We start from the raw sequence: 20,144 nt of genomic DNA on the forward strand, positions 1-20,144 counted from the left end.
ATGCCGGGGTGCGAAGTAAAACCTTGTAAAATAATTCTAAAAGAAATAAGAAAGACACTGGGATCACATAATATCATCAATAAGTATTTAGTATTTAATTATTGTAAAATAACACGATGGGTATGTTACAAAATTTTAAGATGCCATTGAGTGTAAAGATGCCACGCACACAAGCATGTCATAGTTACCGTATTAAGAAATCTTTTCTTAGGCAGTGCTGTATCTAGTTGCTGCGCAGTGGAGATTAGTCACACCTTAATCTGATTTTTTTTTTGAGAGGATGAAATACAGTTACGTATTTACGTAACATGTCGGACTCGAGTGTCCACGTAAACGGACACCCCATACCGACTAAAACCTCCTCTATGCTGTTAGCCATGCTTTTACAGCGACATAGGACATTGGCCATGGAGGCCGCAAAGACTACCCAACAACAGTCGCGGGGCGTCTCCTAAGGAGACTCGAACCTCGGACCGGCTGTGTGCTTGTGGGAGATCTAATATTGTAACACTTTAAATTATCGCTGACAGTTATTATTATATGTGTTTTATTTATTTAGAGTGAGAAATGTTTCAGAAACTCACCTGATGAGCAGTACAATGATTGTCCGGGGTGAACAATTAAGCCACATACTATTTTTGCCAGCAGTCAGCATCACCCATTTCTGTCACACACAAACGATCCACAACAACAGCGAACTTATGTCGCCGGCCTTTTAGGAACCTGTATACGTTTGTTTTAAGGTACTCATGTCGTTTCGTCTTGGGTACACTGAAAACGATTGAACCTTGCTGCTACGAAGTAACAGGTATGAATTCTCTATGAAATACCTTTTGATGGGCTTAAATTTTCCCAACACTTACCATAGTATTATATATTTTTTCTTTTATCGTGCGCAAAGTTCGATTTTGCGCATGCATTTGCGTTCTCAAAGTACCACTTTCCCACACGTTCACAAGAACGTGCGGGAATGTAGCTGTGTGAACGGGGATGTAGTTGGGTGAGTCTGGGGGAATGTTTGAAAATAATAGTGTCGAACTTTGCGCACAATAGGAAAAATAGTATACGATACTCGTGCGCACGTAGGTCATCCTGCACTCGCTCGGCTCGTGCGGGAACGACATACTTTGCGCACTCGTATCGTAATATACAATTTTTCACACCATCAAAAAGTAGAGATTTTAGCGTTAAAATGTCTATTTTATTATGTTACTTATCTCTCCAAAATCTGGCAGACAACACGTCCTGAGGATACCTCGTGTAGAAGCGAAACAAATGTCTAATTGTTTAAAGACAAATATTGGCAGGATTAACACTATAGAAAATTCAAATCATTTTAATAATTATGGATTTCCGCATAGTAACGCCTATTTCAATAGAGATTTTAGTGAACAAAAAGCCCACGGACTTTTTTGAAAAAAATTATAATTTGGCGGCAGTATTTTCATTACAAATTACGAATCTTTTTCGATATTTAAGTCAAAATAAGGTGAAAAAACAAATATTTCAAATTACAGTGCATTCAAGATATTAAAAGGTAACTTCTCACCAAATTTCATGGAATAAAAATTATTTTGTAAAAGAAATTAAAAACCAAAAACTTGGTTATTTGAATTTTTCAGATATATTTTAAGGTTTTTGTGAAAAAAGTGTGAAAACAAAAGCTGTATATCTTTTTATTACCTACAACTTTGCTATTTAACATTTTTCCATAAGACTTGTAGTTTCGCCGGAAATCAAGATAAACCGTTTTGTACCCTTAAACACCCCCCTTTTCCATTTCCCGACCGCAGATCGCCCGTAATTTATTTTTCCTTTCATTTTTGTTATATTCTTTCTTTTTCAAAGGGTTTCATCATACTACTATGTTTTTTTGGTTTAAAAAATTATCGACCCTGGTCTTATAACCTCTGTATATTTATTTAACTCGACCGATATGTGTCTAATAGTTAATCTTTTCAATATGTTGATATAATATTTCCATAATCTATATATATATATATATATATATGTATAAAACAAAGTCGTGTTAGTTACTCCATTCCGGCTAGACTATTTTTTTCTGTTGTTTGATTTTTTGGGTTTCTTTAGTCTGGAATAGGATAATAAGTAATAAAATATCTAAAAAATCACAGAAAAATATTATTGTAAAAACATTTATTTTCTCATACATTTTGTATGGATTGAAATTTTCATGACATCCCGAGAATAGAAAGAATTCAATGTAGTTTTTTGTTAGTTTCACGCTACATGAGTTATAAAATACAACTGACAGTGCACTGACTGGTGGGTGCAATGACGTTCTTATGTATAGAATGTCATTGGGTGGGTGTGTTTGTTTCGAGTTTCTATTAGCTTATTGTGCTATCTTACCCGACATAGACGTAATGCAACTAGGATTCGAAACATTGCGAATTGGACTGACGAAGAACAAGAAATTGCAGGTAAAAAGCACCGCGTTAGTATGGGCTCGACGTTGTGTTTCTGAATCACAAGAGCAAAGCGAGGCAGCCAGTAAACCTCAGAGATCAACAACTAGATAATTTTCGACGCACAAGAAGAAATTTATGAAGTACTGATTTGAATCGAGCAGCGTTTCGATACGATTGCAGTAATGATTACCGCTTGCATACTAGCGTTCACATTGAAGAAACGCCAAACTACCGAATCACGACATTTTTAGCAAACACTCAAATATACAATGCTTGTTTCCAAATGTCCTCATTTGGGGCAGACTTTATCTAAGAACGACGGTTTAATCCGACATTCAGGGTATTAATTTATTTATATTCTTACACACAATACAATAGAAGAATAACATACCTACTATACTTATTCCTATGTATTATGTATACTAATTCTAAAAATAAGTGTTTACAAATGAGTAATACGGACTTTGCTTTTGATTTTGTAGATACAAGGACAGATTCACCGTCGAATTGGATCATTGCAATCTCTCGAAGATGCACACCATACATTTTAACAATAATATTTCATGGGCACCATGGAGGAACAACGACATGAAGAGATCTATGCAGCAATGATAATAGCGATTCTTCATGATCTACAGCAACTACTTCATGAACATTTTGCATGTCGAGTTAGCCCGCAAATCTTTTATTTCCGATCCGTCTTGCATTCGCCATGACCATTAAATAATTCATATAGCCAATTCTTGAAAGTTTGTGGTCTGAATCTAGAAAATCCATTTCCCATGGTCAATCTATACATACATATATATATATAAGAGATTTCCACGTTTATAGTCACTCATCACTATATCTCTGGAACCATAAGGCGTAGAGACTTTAAATAAAAGGAATATTCCTTTCGTCGAGTAGAGGTCAGCTAAGAACGGATTTTACGAAATTCCATCGGAGAGAGCTTTTTTTTAACAGAACAACGTCTGTCGGGTGCGCTAGTAACTTTATATATGCCCAGTGTGTGAGAAGTGATAATCGAGTATACTCAAAAATTCTCGTGTTATTTTATTAAATTAATCTACATCTTTTACTTACTGATGCAAGTCACATTGAGTTATGTTATTACTTCCCTTCACATAGATTGTAATTAAAATTATTTATGAAATGATGAAGCTGTGAAATATTATACCTAGGTTACACTGAAAATGTTTAGAAAATGAAATACGGCTTAATGTAGAAAGTTACCAATACTTTTAATGTTTTTCGAACTAATCTCCGTTCCTCTCTACACATCGTCGCATTCGATGAAACCACTGAGAAAAGCAGTGGGCCCATTCTTCCTTAGGGGTTTCTTCTATGGCATTTTCGTACGCTTTGCCCGCAGGGTTCGTAAATCGAATACCTCGAATTTTATCTTTAGTTCTTGGGAATAAATAATAGTCGCAGGGCGCCACACCTGCCATTGTCAAATATTCAACAGTTTTGCAGAGTGCGCTGAAGCATTGTCGTGGTAAAGGAGGATCCTGCTTCTAGGCCGCTGCTGTCGAATTTTTTCCAAGACAACAGGCAAATAGCGATTGATATATCAGTCTGCAGTAACTGTCCTTCCATCTTCTAGTACAACCGTCGTGAAATAACCTTTCCGACCAAAGAATGAGGCATGATCATCTTTCTTCCTTGACTTCTTCCTTCCCTTACCTTAGTTGGTCGATCCTCGAAGGGAAACACCCACTGAGCTGATTGTCTTTTGGTTCGGGTTCGTAGCAATATATCCAGCTTTCATCACCTGTGACGATGTCAAATACAGCATTTGAGTCACCGCCGTTGAACTTATCTAACGTTTGGCGACATCAGTCCATGCGAAGGTGTTTCTGATCGTCGGTTAAAGTATGGGGAATCCATCTGGTACAAAGTATCCTGACACCTAAATGTTAATGTAATATTTGTTGAACTTGACTCATACCAATGCCTAGGCTTCCTTATCTGCTGATAGGTCACTCTCTTATCTTCCTCTATCGTGCGTCGCACAAAACTGATGTTATCTTCAGTAGTCGCTGTTAAAGGACGTCCCTCAAGCGGATCATCATTGAGATTGCTATGTCCACGCTTCAACTCGTTAAACCAATTGTAAATAGTGGCACGAGATGGTGCTTCTTTAAGAAATGCTAATCGCAGTTGTTGTTGAGTAAGCCCACAACGAAAGTCATACTAAATCAATGACCGAAAAGTTTCTCGCGTTAGGTTCATTTTCATGTGTAACAAGAGTTCTAGATTTGCCGTCAATTCACAAAAACAATTGACAAATGAATGCAATACACTACATTAGGTTACCAAAGAGTTCTAAAATTGAAATACAAAAAGTTTTCATTAGCATTGTTTCTAACTGGCCAGTTCTAAACATTTTCAATGTTACCCACGTATTGATTTGAAAGCTCTCATTAAAGTTAAACTTTTACCGAAGAGGCGAACAAATAGTAAAATGTCTAACTTTCGACATTCATACGTGTAGTTTTTTGACCTAATTGATTTGATTTTAGAGAGATTTCAATTTAAAATTCAAATATTTTCATTCAAAATAGTATTTAAAGTCACTTATTGAACGTCAAAAACTCCCACCCATTCAAAATAAACTGCCTTAGACCTGACAAGAACAGGCGCAAGAAACTCAGCGGCCTTTTTTTTTATAAAAATATTGATTACAATGTAATATCGTACAATAAACATTTATAATTCAAGAGCCTGAGGGTGTTCGCTTCATTCTCAGTCTGGGGTGTCATTAAGAAAATCGTTTGTGTTATAATACCTTTCCCACACAAACGCTTTTTAACAATTCTTATAAATTTCGTAACGCTTTTGTTTTGTACATTTTCTGGGATCATATTGTAAAAGCATATACGTCGCCCAATGAAAGACTTACTGACTCGACTTAACCGAGTAGTAGGCATTACTTTCAAGATCCCAACGATTGAAATCTTTAATATTTCAGGTATCCTTTTTCAGTGTATGTAATTTGAATTGAGAGTACATTTGATTCCCAATGCGTTTTTCAAGGAACTTTCTTGCATGTACAGTGTAGGGTGTCTTAAAAAACGCGTAGGTATATGTTCAGTTCGGTTAAGCGGTGATTTCTCTGGAGTTGCATCTCGCGTTTGCCAACCTCATAACAAATTCAGTTGGATTTTTATCTGGTCTTTCGACCACTATTAATCCTATAAACATATCAAAGAACTTTTAAGGTATGCAAGAAAAGAGAAAATTATTGTAATTTTGAAGTAATTTTAATAATAGGAAGACTTTTTTTACACGATAACATCAGTTTTTAATGGACGATACATCTTCCAACCATTCCGGCCAGTTTCTGATCTCCTGGTACAGTTTCCTGCCTGGACTCTCTATAGCAACCAGCTGCTTATGTCCAACTACTTTATAATCCGACTTCAAATGTCCAGAACCCACACCACATTCTAATAAGCTTTTCGCAGCGTCTATTTGGGCGCGTGTCGGTTCATCGTCTGAAAAATAGTTAAAAGTTATTGAACGCATATAAAAAAATTAAGTGTCTGATAGCTCTTGTATTATGGTTTCTCTAACGGCCGTTCCCAATATTCAGTCTACCTCTTACTTGAGATAAAAATCGTAACTATTGTTGCCTTTTTTGTTCCAATAAACTTATCGACGGTGACCTTATCCGTACACGCTGTCTGTCAATGGGACGACGTATAACTTACCAGCGATAGAAGTTTGTATGGAAATTGCAATTCACGCGTCCCAATATAAGGCGATAAGAGTAACTTATCGGGTATATTGGGACAGCTTCAGATTACTGACAGGTAATTACTGACCGTAGAAGGTAGTAATTTATCTCAATTTGTAGATAGTACATTGAGAACGGCCGTAAGTTGCTACTAAAGTACAAAATGCGACTTGCCTAGTGATTTCGAGTTAGTGCTGGTAAATATAATCTAACCTATATCGATTGAGGTCGAGGCTATGAGCTGGAAAATTAACTTTGCCGGTTTTAATTTGATACTTTTACACGTGGAACATGCGAATAGATGGATGCACAAACGGTTACTATTCCTTTTAGATGCCAAGCGAAAGAATTAGATATTAAGACTGTTCATTGTCAGTACATTTATGACAATTTCATACACGTTTACAAAAACCATCACATTTTTGTTCATAAAAGTGATTTTCATTATTTTATCACTAGAAATAAGGGATTCCTTGTTACTAATTCTAGCTGGCTTCATAAGGTACATAATAGCTTTAACGGTAAATGACTTCAAATGTCACTTTTATAATAAAATCCCTGTTACCGTTCAGGTATTATCTACAAACAAATTGAAATGTTTTACTAAAAATGTCTTGCCTCCACACACACACTGCCATAACTCCACAGCTGAATCTAAGTGATCGGATAGCCTGGGACTAGATTATGATTATTTTACAGATTATTATATATATGAGGTATATATTAAACAGAACGCATAAAAGAATGCAGGGAGAGCTTCTTGCGTCGCTTCTTCTGTCTCCATTTGTTTCCGAAGCGGAGGAAATATCTAGTATATAAGAAATGAAAATTTTAAAGGAATCAATTTTGAGAAAATAAATGCCTTTATGCTTTTTAAACCTTAAAAGCGAGTACATAAATATAATATTGTACTAACTGTTATAATTTCCGATAAAGGAGACCGCAATTGATTTACTGTTGTAGCCGTAGGTATGGGCCCCCACGTGCAACCACCCACAGCCTTCGTATATCTTACCGTTTCCACAGACTAAAAAGCTGAAACAGTGAAGTCAAAGTTAAATTACAATATTCATTCAAATATAGTTTTCTATTTTTTTTTATGACAGGGATAAGGACATAAGGTACGAGACGAGCATACGCCCTGGCCATTACAATGCAGTGCCGCTCGGGATTATTGAAAAGCCCAAAAATACTGAGTGGCTCATTTGCCCAGTAATTTCATAGCTACGGCGACCTTCAGACCAAAACACAATAATGCTTACATATTACTGCTTTAGGGCAGAAAAAGGCGCCGTTGTGATACACATTATTCGAGACTGTCTCGAGTACGACTGCTTGGGCGTAGTATTAGTTGCCGCACTTTGCGCCTACGCCTGCGGTATCTAGTTGGAGCGCAGCGGAGACCAATCCTTAATCTGACAATTATAAGGCTAGGAAATATCCCCATAACATGGACTAGTAAAAAAAGAACGACTCCGCGCCGTGATATTAGCTAGTGAAGCACCTTTATGCTAGTGTGTGTGCGGTTACGGGGTATACCAGTTTTTTTTTATGGAATACGAGGACAAACGAGCGTACGGGTCACCTGGTGTTAAGTGATCACCGCCACCCACATTCTTTTGCTACACCAGAGGAATCACAAGAGCGTTGCCGGCCTTTAAGGAAGGTGTACGCGCTTTTTTTGAAGGTACCCATGTCGTATCGTCCCGGAAACGCCGCACAAGGAAGCTCATTCCACAGCTTACGTAGTACGTACCAGTTACACAATTTTTTCTCCATTAATCATATATCCACAAATACTTTTATATTATTGTTTTTTTTTTTACTTTTTCACAACGTACGACGGCATTTTCAAATATGTTATTGCGACGCAAACTGCGGGCCTACCATGAACGCGATTAGAGCTATCTAATTTAGGTTGACGTCAAATCAACTGATTAAATCGCAATGATGTCAACTGATGTCAAAAATGATATCAACTGAATCGCAAACTGATTTAGTTCGTTCATTCATTCGTACCATGAGGTGTTATTTCAACCTAAACTGGATAGCTTCTTTGTGAAAGTGACCGATTCAAAAAAAAGTTGCTACTTCCTTAGAGGAAAGTGAATCATGTTGTTAATAACTTTTAAAAAATAGTGAACAAATAGAAAAGAAAAATTTTATTGATTAAAGATGAGATGAGAATACTTTATTGGACTTTTTTGTAAAACAAAATACTGAAAATAAATACCAAAAATGAAAATACTAAAGACGAGGCTGTAAGGGCCCGGGCTTTAGCCTGTTCGCAAGAAAGAATTAAAAAAATTTACTCTGTGGTCCTGTCAAATCAAACAATGTGAGGAGGTGCGTTCATAACTCGTTATTTTTACGAAAACACATAAGCAAACATTTAATTCAAAGAACTATATTTATTTATATTACTAGTATTTAATAAGTATAAAAAAGGGCTTAATGGTTTATAATTTGACGCTAATGCGCAATTTTAAAATGTATTATTAGTATTTTCTACGCAAAAAAACCGCAAAAATCATATCACTTTAGGTTTCGAAACGCAATTTTATTTCGTTCACTCTTCATAAGCGATCCAAACGCCATTCAGTAAAAGGCACTTCATGGTACGAATTTTAGTGATTCAGTTTGGGTACCTAAACTTAACTGCATCGGATTCGCATCGCTTATTAAAAGTTGATGGTAGGCCCTCTGGTCTGTTACAGACGATGGCAAATCTAATAATCGCGGCCGATCGGCTTGTATTAGTGTAAGTGTATGCGTGGGGCTATGTATTTACACGTTTACCGGCTTGTTTTGGTGCCTCACTGTTATGTAAGGTGACACGGAGTCCTTATGGAGTGACCTATATGTATCAGTTGAAATACCAAATTATTAAACTTACTTCATTCCTATATCCCAATAGCCAAGTGTATCAACATGATAATCCTGAATACTTCGTACGGCTTCAGCACATGTGGCATCTGTGGACGAGAACGGAGTAGCAGTGTGTTGTATTATGACGAGGTCCACGGGCCTTGGTAGATACTTGACATGTTTTGGCTTCAGACCGCCCCAATCCTTCTTGGAAACTATAGTGGGGCAAGCTAGAAGAAGAAAAAATACTTCTTATTGTTTAGGATAACATTTAATTACACATTTAAAAAATTGCACAGCTTGTGAAGAGAGATGTATATACATTTATAGGTAATTTATACGTCTAGATAGAGTCTCTAACTGTTAGACAATCGATAAAAACAGGCCAGGAATATAAGTTAAGTGTGCGTGACAAGCTACGTCTTCCATTCGCAATTTGTATGACACTTTGTGTTAGTGTGCGTGAATTGCTCAAATTAGAGGCTAGTTCTAAAGTCTATTTTTTTGACGCTTTCACAGCTGTTATAGTCTATCTTGACGTACAAATAATCTAAGTATTTTTATTTGCAGATCAGATATATTACATTGTCTGTTTACTCTGGTTCATTTCGCCTCTAAGTGCAGATCTTCGAATCCTAAGATTTGTCAAAGATATATTATATAACTTTTAAAAGTAGGATAGATAGGTAGGTAGATAATATTAACATTCTTGAGGAAATTAAAATTATATGACCGAATTTGTCAAAAATATTTCACGAAATTATGTTTGTTTTACGAAATATGTAGATAGATTAATAAAAAATATTCAATACATTACATTTTTTTGCATATATTATTTGAAGTATTGACTAATTAGTTTCATAGCAAAATTATAAAACTCTTGCAATACCATTTATGTCAAATTCTTCATTTTTTGTCAAATAAACCATAATAATTTTATTATTATCCCTAGTTTGTGTAAATTACAAATACCGTTTTATCTTTTAATGCATAAAGTATCCATCCCTACTCACAAGTCACAAACATAACGTAAAATAATAATATAAAATATCAGAATTTATTCAGTCCACACATCATACTATCTAAAAGAAAATATATTACGACATATTATCATTTGATATAAAACATTGCGGATAATAATTCGCAGGCGTTATAATTCAACATAAAGTAGTTCTCCATTTGACTAACGGTTTTATTGGTTAAGCCTTTAGTTTCATCATGTTCACGAAGGATCCTACTTATAAAAACAAGCTTTAAAAATTGTCTCATCCAACAAACGATGCTGTATATTTATACAGTTTACTCTTTTTACTTTTTATGAAATAATTTATTCACTCATATATTGTATGCAGCACTTTACAAACTAATATGTTATGTATATTACAGACATTGTAAAATACTCTATTTGATTGAAAAGAGTGAACATATGGTAAATTCAGTAATTTAAAAGAAATATTTGTAGTGACGATTCAAAAACACTTAATTTAAGCTTAATTGAATAAAGTTTATTTGACTTTGAGTTTGATTTTACTTTAAAGTGCCTAGAAACAGCAAATTTATGTAAGCAAACACGTCCTACTAATATTTTCATTACATTCCATATATATCTATGTTTTATTTGATTTATATTTATGTATATCAATATACTAATAATATTTTTTCCTAACTGACTGGCCTCGTAGCCTGTCCATTTTTGATAAACTGAAAAAGAGGTACAATGGGGTGAGAGTACTGGACCCTATATCACTTTCCCTTCCTAAACTGATTGTTAGTAATCACCACTGCCTCTGTCCTTTTTTGTATTGAAGATGATACAAATATTTATTTACGTGTCACCTGATGGAAAGTCATGTCACCGCCTCCCACACTCTCTTTCAAACACCAGAGGAATTCCCATGAGATTACCGACCTTATAGGAGAGCGTACATGCTTATGAAGGTATTCATCACGTACCTACCGGGATGCACCATTCAAGTAGCGCAATTCCAGTGTTTGGTAATACGTAGAAAAAAATTCTCCAATATCATGCTGTGAAGAAATTTTAATAACAGACGCTCTCTTGGAACATCAAGGAAATCCCTTTTTATCAAGCCCTATGCGCGTACAAAAAGGATGAAGAGTTCTTTAGTTTGAACTGCGAATAAAAAAAAGGCATTTATTTTCTCTCTAGAATTCTTTTTATTTCTAAAATTACTACCGCTTTGCAATCAAATGGCGCTCTGAGCGAGAAGAACCCCCCTTTTTTTGCGCTCTTTTAAAAAAAATATACAATATTGTACTTTATTCACTATGATTATTTTATTCAGGTGTAGAGTAAAAATTACGGCAGAGCCATTTATAATAAAACATTTAAATTTACTTAAAGATAATGCCTGAACAGTTGCTGGGATTTTATTATAAAAGCATATACTATAATAAGAATCGTACATCGAAGTGGATGAAAGCGACACATATGGCGAGGATTGATTTGGTATTCGGAACACTGTGATATATGTGGCCGATGACGACAATAACACAACGCCAAGTATACGAACAGTTCAGAGAAATCAGTATAGAAAGTATTACCTCATATTACGAGAGATATATTATCTTAAATGTTGACGTTGTGATTGTTGATATCTTTTGAATTCGATTTTTACAAGCTTTATAATAATAATATTGACACACTTTTTACACATATTATCTTGCCCCAAGTTAAGCATATATAGCCTGTGTTATGGTTTACAAAACAACGATATATTTAATACAATATACTTACTTAAACATACATAAATTCATATAAAAATCCATAAATACATTTAAACATCCATATTCATCATATAAATGCTTGCACCTACCGGGATTCGAGCCCTGGACCTCTAGCTTAGTAGGTAGGATCGCTAACCACTCGGCTATACAGGTCGTCTATATACTTTAGATAGAGTATCTTGCTGTTAGACAATCGATAAAAACAGGCCAGAAATTTTAGTTTAGTGTGCGTGACAAGCTACTTCTTACACTCGCAATTTGTATGACACTCTGTGTTAGTGGACACGAATTTCTCAAAATAGAGGTTAGTTCTAATTTATATTTTTTTCGGCTTTTTCACAGCTGTGTATGTAGACGTATTACGGCGTTTTCAATAACGTATCTCTAGTTACGGATACATTGCTCTCACCATTTAATGACAAGATCTTATCTATCCATAGTTATAGTCCAATGCTTTATGTCGATATGTTATTGAAATGTAAGTAAGCGTAAAAGGATATATTTACTACTACCCCTAGTAAGTTAAACTAAGGATAGATAGGTCATTGAAAACGGCCGATGATCTAAGGCTTTATATTAGCTTGGCGTGTATCCTTCTACGTATTGTATAACGGAATGTTTGGACACGATTTTCACCCATTTTAAAATGTTGGATTGAATTGAAACTTTCCACACTTATCAACGACTAACAAATAAAAAGTCTGACACTTTTTTTTAAATATATTTACTTAAAACGTTACATATTTATATAAATATAACAGCAAACTAAAAATCACGAAGATGTGTCTGGATTGCTAACATGAGTTGAGTTCGTAATGTATTAAATAACTGTTGCTGTTTGTATGTCCTACCCTTTCAAAACTTCGGATTAATTTGATTCTTTGCACACTGGTCAAAGACTGATATCAATTTAAAAATTTTGATAGTTTGTCCCATCTTTTTCTCAACAGGATCTTCATCAACAAATAGGAGAATGAACGGCCCAGCTAACAAATGATCAACTGTGTTTGTTCTCAAAATTCTCATGTCATTTGATACTGTTATTTAAAATATCATATATTCTCTGGTTATTTACCATTCATATTTCTTTTTTTGATATTAGGGCTGGGGACCGAGTCAGTGGCCTTGAGGAATCCAGCGGAGCTAGGTTACCTCCCTCGCACAAGATTGCCATAATTTAAGTTGAGAATTAGATGCATTTTTAATTTATTACCAACAAAGTACAATTTTCCTTACAAAACTGTGTCATGTTAAATAGTAGTGGTGTGTAATAAAAATATTTTCGTACATTTTTTATCTATGACTACATGATTAGCATGCCTACAACTGTAAGACTAAGCTATATTTTTGTGATTTTTTTCGCACATAAGAAATAGAAATGTAAAGAAAAATGAATTTTCTTCTCATATTCTATAGATATACAATTATTTTTTGTAAAAATATAAGCGTCATATAAACAGTCAAGAAATGGTTTTATTTACGCGCTATTTTGGGACAGGGGCCTTAAATTTACTCTTATGATTGTCATAATATCAAATTCAAATTCAAATATTTTTATTCAAAATAGGATTTATAATCACTTATTGAACGTCAAAATCTACCACCCATTCAAAAGAGACTGCCTCAGACCTGAGAAGAATGGGCGCAAGAAACTCAGCGGGCTTTTTTTTTATATAAAATATGGATTACAATGTAATATCGTACAATAAGCATTAATAATTAAAGAGCCTGAGGGTGTTCGCTTTAATCCCAGTCCGTGGTGTCACTAAGAAAATCGTTTATGCTATAATAACCTTTCCCACACAAACGTTTTTTAACAATTCTTTTAAATTTCGTAACACATTTGTTTTGTACATTTTCTGGGATCATATTGTAGAAGCATATACATCGCCCAACAAAAGACTTACTAACTCGACCCAACCGAGTAGTAGGCATAACAAGTTTATGTTTGTTCCTCGTGTTAACATTATGAATGTCACAGTTTCTAGAAGATTCCTCAATGTGCTTATGAACATACAAGACATTATCAAAAATGTATTGAGAAGCAACAGTCAACATGTTTATTTCTTTAAATTTTTCTCTTAATGATTCTTTAGGACCTAGGTTATAAATCGCGCAAAAAGCCCTCTTCTGCAGCACAAAGATAGTATTAATATCGGCCGCACTGCCCCATAACAATATACCATAGGACATAATACTATGAAAATAACTAAAGTATACTAATCTCGCCGTGTCTATGTCAGTTAACCGTCTGATTTTCTTAACCGCATATGTTGCAGAACTTAGCCTATTCGCCAATCCTTCAATATGGGGGCCCCACTACAATTTGGAATCAAGAGTAATGCCAAGAAATATAGCAGATTCCACTGGTTTTACCACCTCTCCATTTAATAAAATATTCGCATCTACATTTTTGACATCTGGCGCGGTGAATTTAATATATTTGGTTTTATGATTATTTAACAATAAGTTATTGGCGCTAAACCAGTACACGATGTCAGATAGAGCATTGTTTACTTCGTCATATAAAGCTTGGCTTCGTTTCACTTTGAATATAAGTGAAGTGTCATCCGCAAACAATACCACCTTGTGTTTTTTTTCTACAAGGTTAGGTAGATCATTTATAGAAATTAGGAAGAGGAAGGGTCCAAGAATAGACCCTTGTGATACCCCCATACCGAGAGGAGTCCCAGGAGATCTCCTGCCATTCACCTCAACCCTCTGAATCCTATTATTTCAATATGAGATCAGAAGATCGAGTGCAGATCCTCTTATACAATAGTGGCATAGCTTCCTGACCAGCGTTGAATGTTGAACACAATCAAAAGCCTTAGATAAATCACAGAATACCAAGTGCATTCTGTGATTCCTCCCAGGACTCAAAAATATTCCTGATGAGTTCAACACCTGCATCCGTAGTCGAGCGTCCCCTAGTAAAGCCAAATTGTTTTATATGAAGTAACTTATAAGTGTTAAAGTGAGTAAGCATTTGGCTTAAAATATTTTTTTCAAAAATTTTACTAAGGGTCGGCAACACCGAAACAGGGCGATCTGACCGATCTATCGTGACCGTGCACCTCTGAAAATAAGTTATTTATTACTTACTAAATATCTACTTAAGGGTAGGTACTTTACTAGTCACATTGAAAACAAAGGCAATAAACGTTTGCCACACCTACGCCTGTCAAACCTGGTCCCTTACAAAAAAGCAACTCTCAATGACTCAAAAGCTGTCAAAAAGGCATGGAGAGAAGCTATGTTGGCTTTAAGCTAAGAAATAAAGTCAAGAAGTGGAACTGAAGTGGAGATGGGCTGGCCGTCTACAGAACTTAAAACAAATCGGTGGTCTTAAACAGTCACAAATTGGGTTTCTCGAGATACAAAACGAAGGAAGGGGAGGCCATTTAAGAGATGGGAAGATGACGTTGCGGAGAGAGATAGGCAGAGAGACGCCAGGGACAGACACCAATTGAGAAACTTGGATGAGGCTTTAACCTTACTTCCAGTGGGAGGCTCCTTTGCATAAGATACCGGCTGGATTTTGGGTACCACAACAGCGCCTATTTCTGCCGTGAAGCAGTAATGTGTATGCGGCACTACATTGTAATGGGCAGGGCGTATCAAATACCACCAACTGAACGTCCTGCTCGTCCCTTATTTTCATTAAAAAAACCTTTTTATAGGTACTTTTAATATTTTAATTCAAATAGATTTAAAAAATATATATATATCTAGTTGTTTTGTTGCATGTAAAAATATGTTTATAGGAATAATTAAGCTCTTTTTATTTTAAATTTCTACTGCCGCAAGAAAATATAGCACATTATAATTGAACTTGAATTGAGATGAAACTAATATTATAACTTTTATAGTTGCGGGCATAGTGCTTGGCGTTTCAAATGCTTTGTGCTAAACATTATCGATTAGAATGATGTGTGATACAATATTTAAATTATATTCAACACGCAATTAGAGTTAATAATAAATTCTATGACTGAACAGTTTTAATTTTATCTTTAAAATATTTAAAAATAGCTTACCAGCATCTGCCGTAATGAGTTCCACAAGCAAAACACAGACAAAAAATAACATTTTAGCGTCGCGCTCAAGTCCAATGTCATCAGATTACTGACCCGTGGCCAACGACCATTGACCAATCATATCTGCATATCATCGATGTATGCAAATGTATGCTTAGTAAACAATCAATTGGGTGCTTTGCTATCCAATGACGTTCTGTACATATAGATAATTCACGTCATACAAAAACAAGGCCGAAATATGGCACATGCCACAAATGACACCATAATAGGCTTCGAATGCCATATATATATTTCTGCCATATATATATTACTCCAGTTGTTTAAAATATTAATGGTCATTTGGCAGCAATGTAAGCATTTTTTCAGTTTAAGCTACATATTTTGAATTTAGAACACGATTTGGACAGTGACATCAGTGGAGTAGTAGTTAAGTACTTTTTTAAACCCTGATGAAAGAGAGGGTTGTAATAAGTTTTAAGTTTGTCAATGTGTCCCTATGTTCTGATCAAAATCTGTTCAGTCGCAGGTTTTTTACGTTTTTTTATCAAAAATCACACTCATAATATAAAGGCGAAAGTTTGTAATATTTATTTATTAGTTTGTGTGTATATTTGTTTTACTTTTTAACGCTCTAAGTAAATAGATTTGAATCTAATAAGTTAAGGTAACCAATAATGAGAGAAACAAACACTGCAACATAATATTTTTATCTGAATTAAATAATTCGGTAAACTGGTGATGAAAATTTTTAAGTTCCCTTAAATAAATTAAATTTGTTAAAATTTTTTTGGACATCTTTTCCAGGGTGTCTTTTTGGCATGTGTAATGTATGCGGACATTAACATATCTTTGTATGACAGTTTTTCTTCAATTATAAATATGGCGAAATTGCAATTTTGTGTGTGCGTCAATTTGACAGGACATGATTCGAGCAAATGACACTCGACTTCACTACTCTCTCCTACTACCAACTGACGCCAATTTGCTTTCATTATCTGGTGTACGGAAAAGCTGAAAAATATTAGCTTTTACAAATTTGCGGTATAATTAAGTATCACTAGGCAACGATACGTCTGTGATACAACTATGTATGTAATTTATGTGTATGTAAATTGCACTAGTTTGTAATTATTCTAGTTCTTGTAAGCCGTTCACATTCACCCGCATTGACTTTCTATACACAAAATACAATACTGCTAATCATTGTTCACCGGTCCACTTAAAAAAGAGCATCTCTATAGTTTTCATTTCTTACTGTGTCCTGCGTCCTTTCACACACGACAACCAGGAGAGAAAGGGATGTGAATACTTGTCATTAGTTGTACCATATTGAATTGAGCAGGGTTGAGCAGGTTATCAACTGTAAAGTAGATCCTGTAGATGAAGCCACAATCTGAGAGTTTGAAAAAAGCATACAAGATTTTATGACGATACGTCACTTGAACTGTTAGCTCAGTTGGCAGAGCACTGGCACGGAACGCCAGAGGTCGTGGGTTCGAGTCCCGCATCGTTCATAAAATTTTGTTTTCAAATTTTATTTGTGTTTTATGTTTATTTTTGACTATTTAGAAAGCATTATTTTATTTTATTTCTATTTATTTCTTTATTCCGAAACAGACAGTCTTACAAATGACTTACTAAATTAAATAACAGATACCAGACCTATAGTTTCCTTAATTAACAAGTTTAATAGCGAACAGTCTAATCTATATATATATAAACGTAAAAATCCTGACTGACTGACTAATCCACTCACTTAAATCAACGCCCAGCCCAAACCGTTGAACCTAGAAAGTTGATTTTTTCAAAACTATTAGTTTACATAACGTAAGTATCCACTAAGAAGGGATTTTTGAAAATTCCAGCCTTAAAGGGGTGAAAAGGGGGTTGAAAGTTTGTATGGGGATGGAGTAAAATTTTAAGTAAGAGAATTGAAACTTTGCGTATGGACTCCTTATTACAATACAAGAAAAAGAATTTCAGCATTTTGAAAAAATTCACCACTAAAGGGGTTATAAAGGGGTGCAAAGTTTGTATGGGAATGGAGTAAAATTATAAGTAAGACACTTGAAACTTTGCGTATGGACTCCTTATTATTATTATTTTCTTGTATTGTAATCAATACAAGAAAATAACTTTCGGCGTTTTGAAAAAATTCACCCCTAAAGGGGTTAAAAAGGGGTGCAAAGTTTGTATGAACCGACAGTTTTTATCCCGGAAATCATCCCTTAAGGTGATGAAATGGGGGATGTGGAGGTTTGTATGGGGCTACAATATTTTAACGAGCCCCACACGGAGTCGCAGGCAGAAGCTAAATAGGGGTGCAAAGTGTGTATGGGGAAACTATTTTTTTGAGCTATAAAAATAGAGGGTTAAATAGATTTTTTTGATATTTGGTTACATGTATGGTATGGAGTTCCCACCTCAATTTTTTTAGGGTTCCGTACCCAAAGGGCAAAAACGGGACAGTATACTAAGACTGCGCTGTCCGTTTAAAAACTGTCAACGGTATCCTCCATCCAACATTTCAATTAGCGTGTAACACCCTTGTACTGTTAGAGGACGATAAACATTGGGACACAACTTTAGAAAAAGCTGCATTGTGCGATTCTCCTTTCAAGCGGCGCGAACTGTTCACAATAACGAATATTTTTTTTTTAATTACAGATCCCTTTTTTTACTAGGCTTTGGGAAAAATATAGGAACAGTTTTTCGGACGACATTAAACGGCAACTTGAAAGAGAATTGCAAAATGGTGCGGAGTTATTCATGAATGAGGTGTATAACAGATGCTTGATATTGATCGAAGATGTAGTTTTAGCAGAAGCTGGAAAACATTTGGATTAATTCGGATCCGCAGTAAGCATCGGATAATCGCGAATATCTACGAGAGATAAAGTATGACCCTTGCGCCCTGGGAGAGGTAGTATCGCATCACGAGGAATTATCGACAGATGAACAGGCACATGTTTATCAACAAATTCTAGCCAGCAATGAAAGAGAGATTGGGGACATTTTTTTCTTAGATGCTCCTGGTGGTACTGGAAAAACTTTATTATTAGCAAAAGTAAGAAATAACCGGGGTGTCGCTTTGGCTGTCGCGTCATCAGGAATGCTGCCACACTACTGGAGGGAGGCAAAACTGCTCACAGGGCTTTCAGGCTGCCTCTTGAATTATTTTCTTTACTTACAGACTTATTAAATCTTAATGATACTGAAACTCCAATATCTCAAAACAAAGCAACGCAGCACAAGTGTTGCGCGATTGCAAAATTATAGTTTAGCACTATGTTGCACAAGGGGGCCTTTGAAGCGTTAAATAGAACCCTAAAAGACATCCGAGGAAACAACTTCACGGAGGGGTCACAGTTTAATTAGCTGGAGACTTTCGTCAGACTCTGCCCGAAGTGCCGAGGGGAACTCGAGCTGACGAAGTCAAAGCATGCATTAAGGCGTCAAATATTTGGCCCTTTATTAAAAAACTAAAAAATTACAAGTGCGAGTGCGTCTAAAGGGCGACGTGTGCGACGGGGAATTCTCCGATATTTTGCTTAAAATAATAAGGAATGGAGAATATTCGATAACTGAGGGCAAAATTGTAATTCCACCAGAACTTGCGTCAGTTGTGCACACCGTTCAAGACCTAATAACCCGAATTTACCCAGATGTCCAAAACCTGCCCAATATACCCGTGGAGTGGTTGTATGAGCGTGCTATTCTGAGTCCTAAGAACGACCAAGCTTTTGTCATTAATGACACTTTATTGAAGGCGTTCGAAGGCGCAGAACTTCAATACAACTCTGTGGACTCTGTAGTAAATACGGATGATGCTGTTCAGTATCCTGTGGAATTCTGGAATGTACTCAACCCGCCTGGTCTACCAACTCATAAACTTCTCCTTAATGTGGGTGCTCCAGTAATGTTACTGCATAATTTGAACCCTCCCAAGTTGTACATCGGGACCAGGTTGCGTATAAAAGTGTTACATAACAATGTGGTAGAGGCCACTGTCATTACTGCTTGCGCTAGAGGTGAATCCATGTATATACCACGCATACCTGTAATACCATCTGACTATCGGTTTGAATTTAAAAGGTTGCAGTTCCCCCTTAAGGTCTGTTTTGCATGACCATTAATAAATCACAGGGTCAGTCGTTAAAAACGGCAGGGATTGACGTAAGGGGGGACCTGCTTCTCACACAGGCAGCTTTACGTGGCTTGTTCTTGAGTCAGTTCGCCGAGCAGTTTGGTCATACTAGCATCTCAAGGCAGAACCACTAAAGTAGTGTATAAGGAAGTACTATAGCT

The 20,144-nt window shown here is 35.7% G+C and overlaps 1 protein-coding gene across 1 annotated transcript; it reads right to left on the minus strand.

Annotated features, from left to right (window-relative positions):
* Positions 1-5,679: 5,679 nt before the first annotated feature.
* Positions 5,680-15,990, minus strand: LOC126967245 (peptidoglycan recognition protein-like). Its single transcript, XM_050811738.1, has 4 exons — positions 15,834-15,990; positions 9,074-9,275; positions 7,094-7,212; positions 5,680-5,935 (listed from the first exon to the last, which is right to left on the minus strand). Exons 1-4 carry the CDS (start codon positions 15,883-15,885, stop codon positions 5,736-5,738), a joined length of 573 nt encoding a protein of 190 aa, XP_050667695.1. The 5' UTR covers positions 15,886-15,990; the 3' UTR covers positions 5,680-5,735.
* Between the last annotated feature and the right edge of the window lie 4,154 nt (positions 15,991-20,144).

Source organism: Leptidea sinapis, chromosome 12 (assembly GCF_905404315.1).
Source record: "Leptidea sinapis chromosome 12, ilLepSina1.1, whole genome shotgun sequence".
Lineage (NCBI taxonomy): Eukaryota > Metazoa > Arthropoda > Insecta > Lepidoptera > Pieridae > Leptidea > Leptidea sinapis.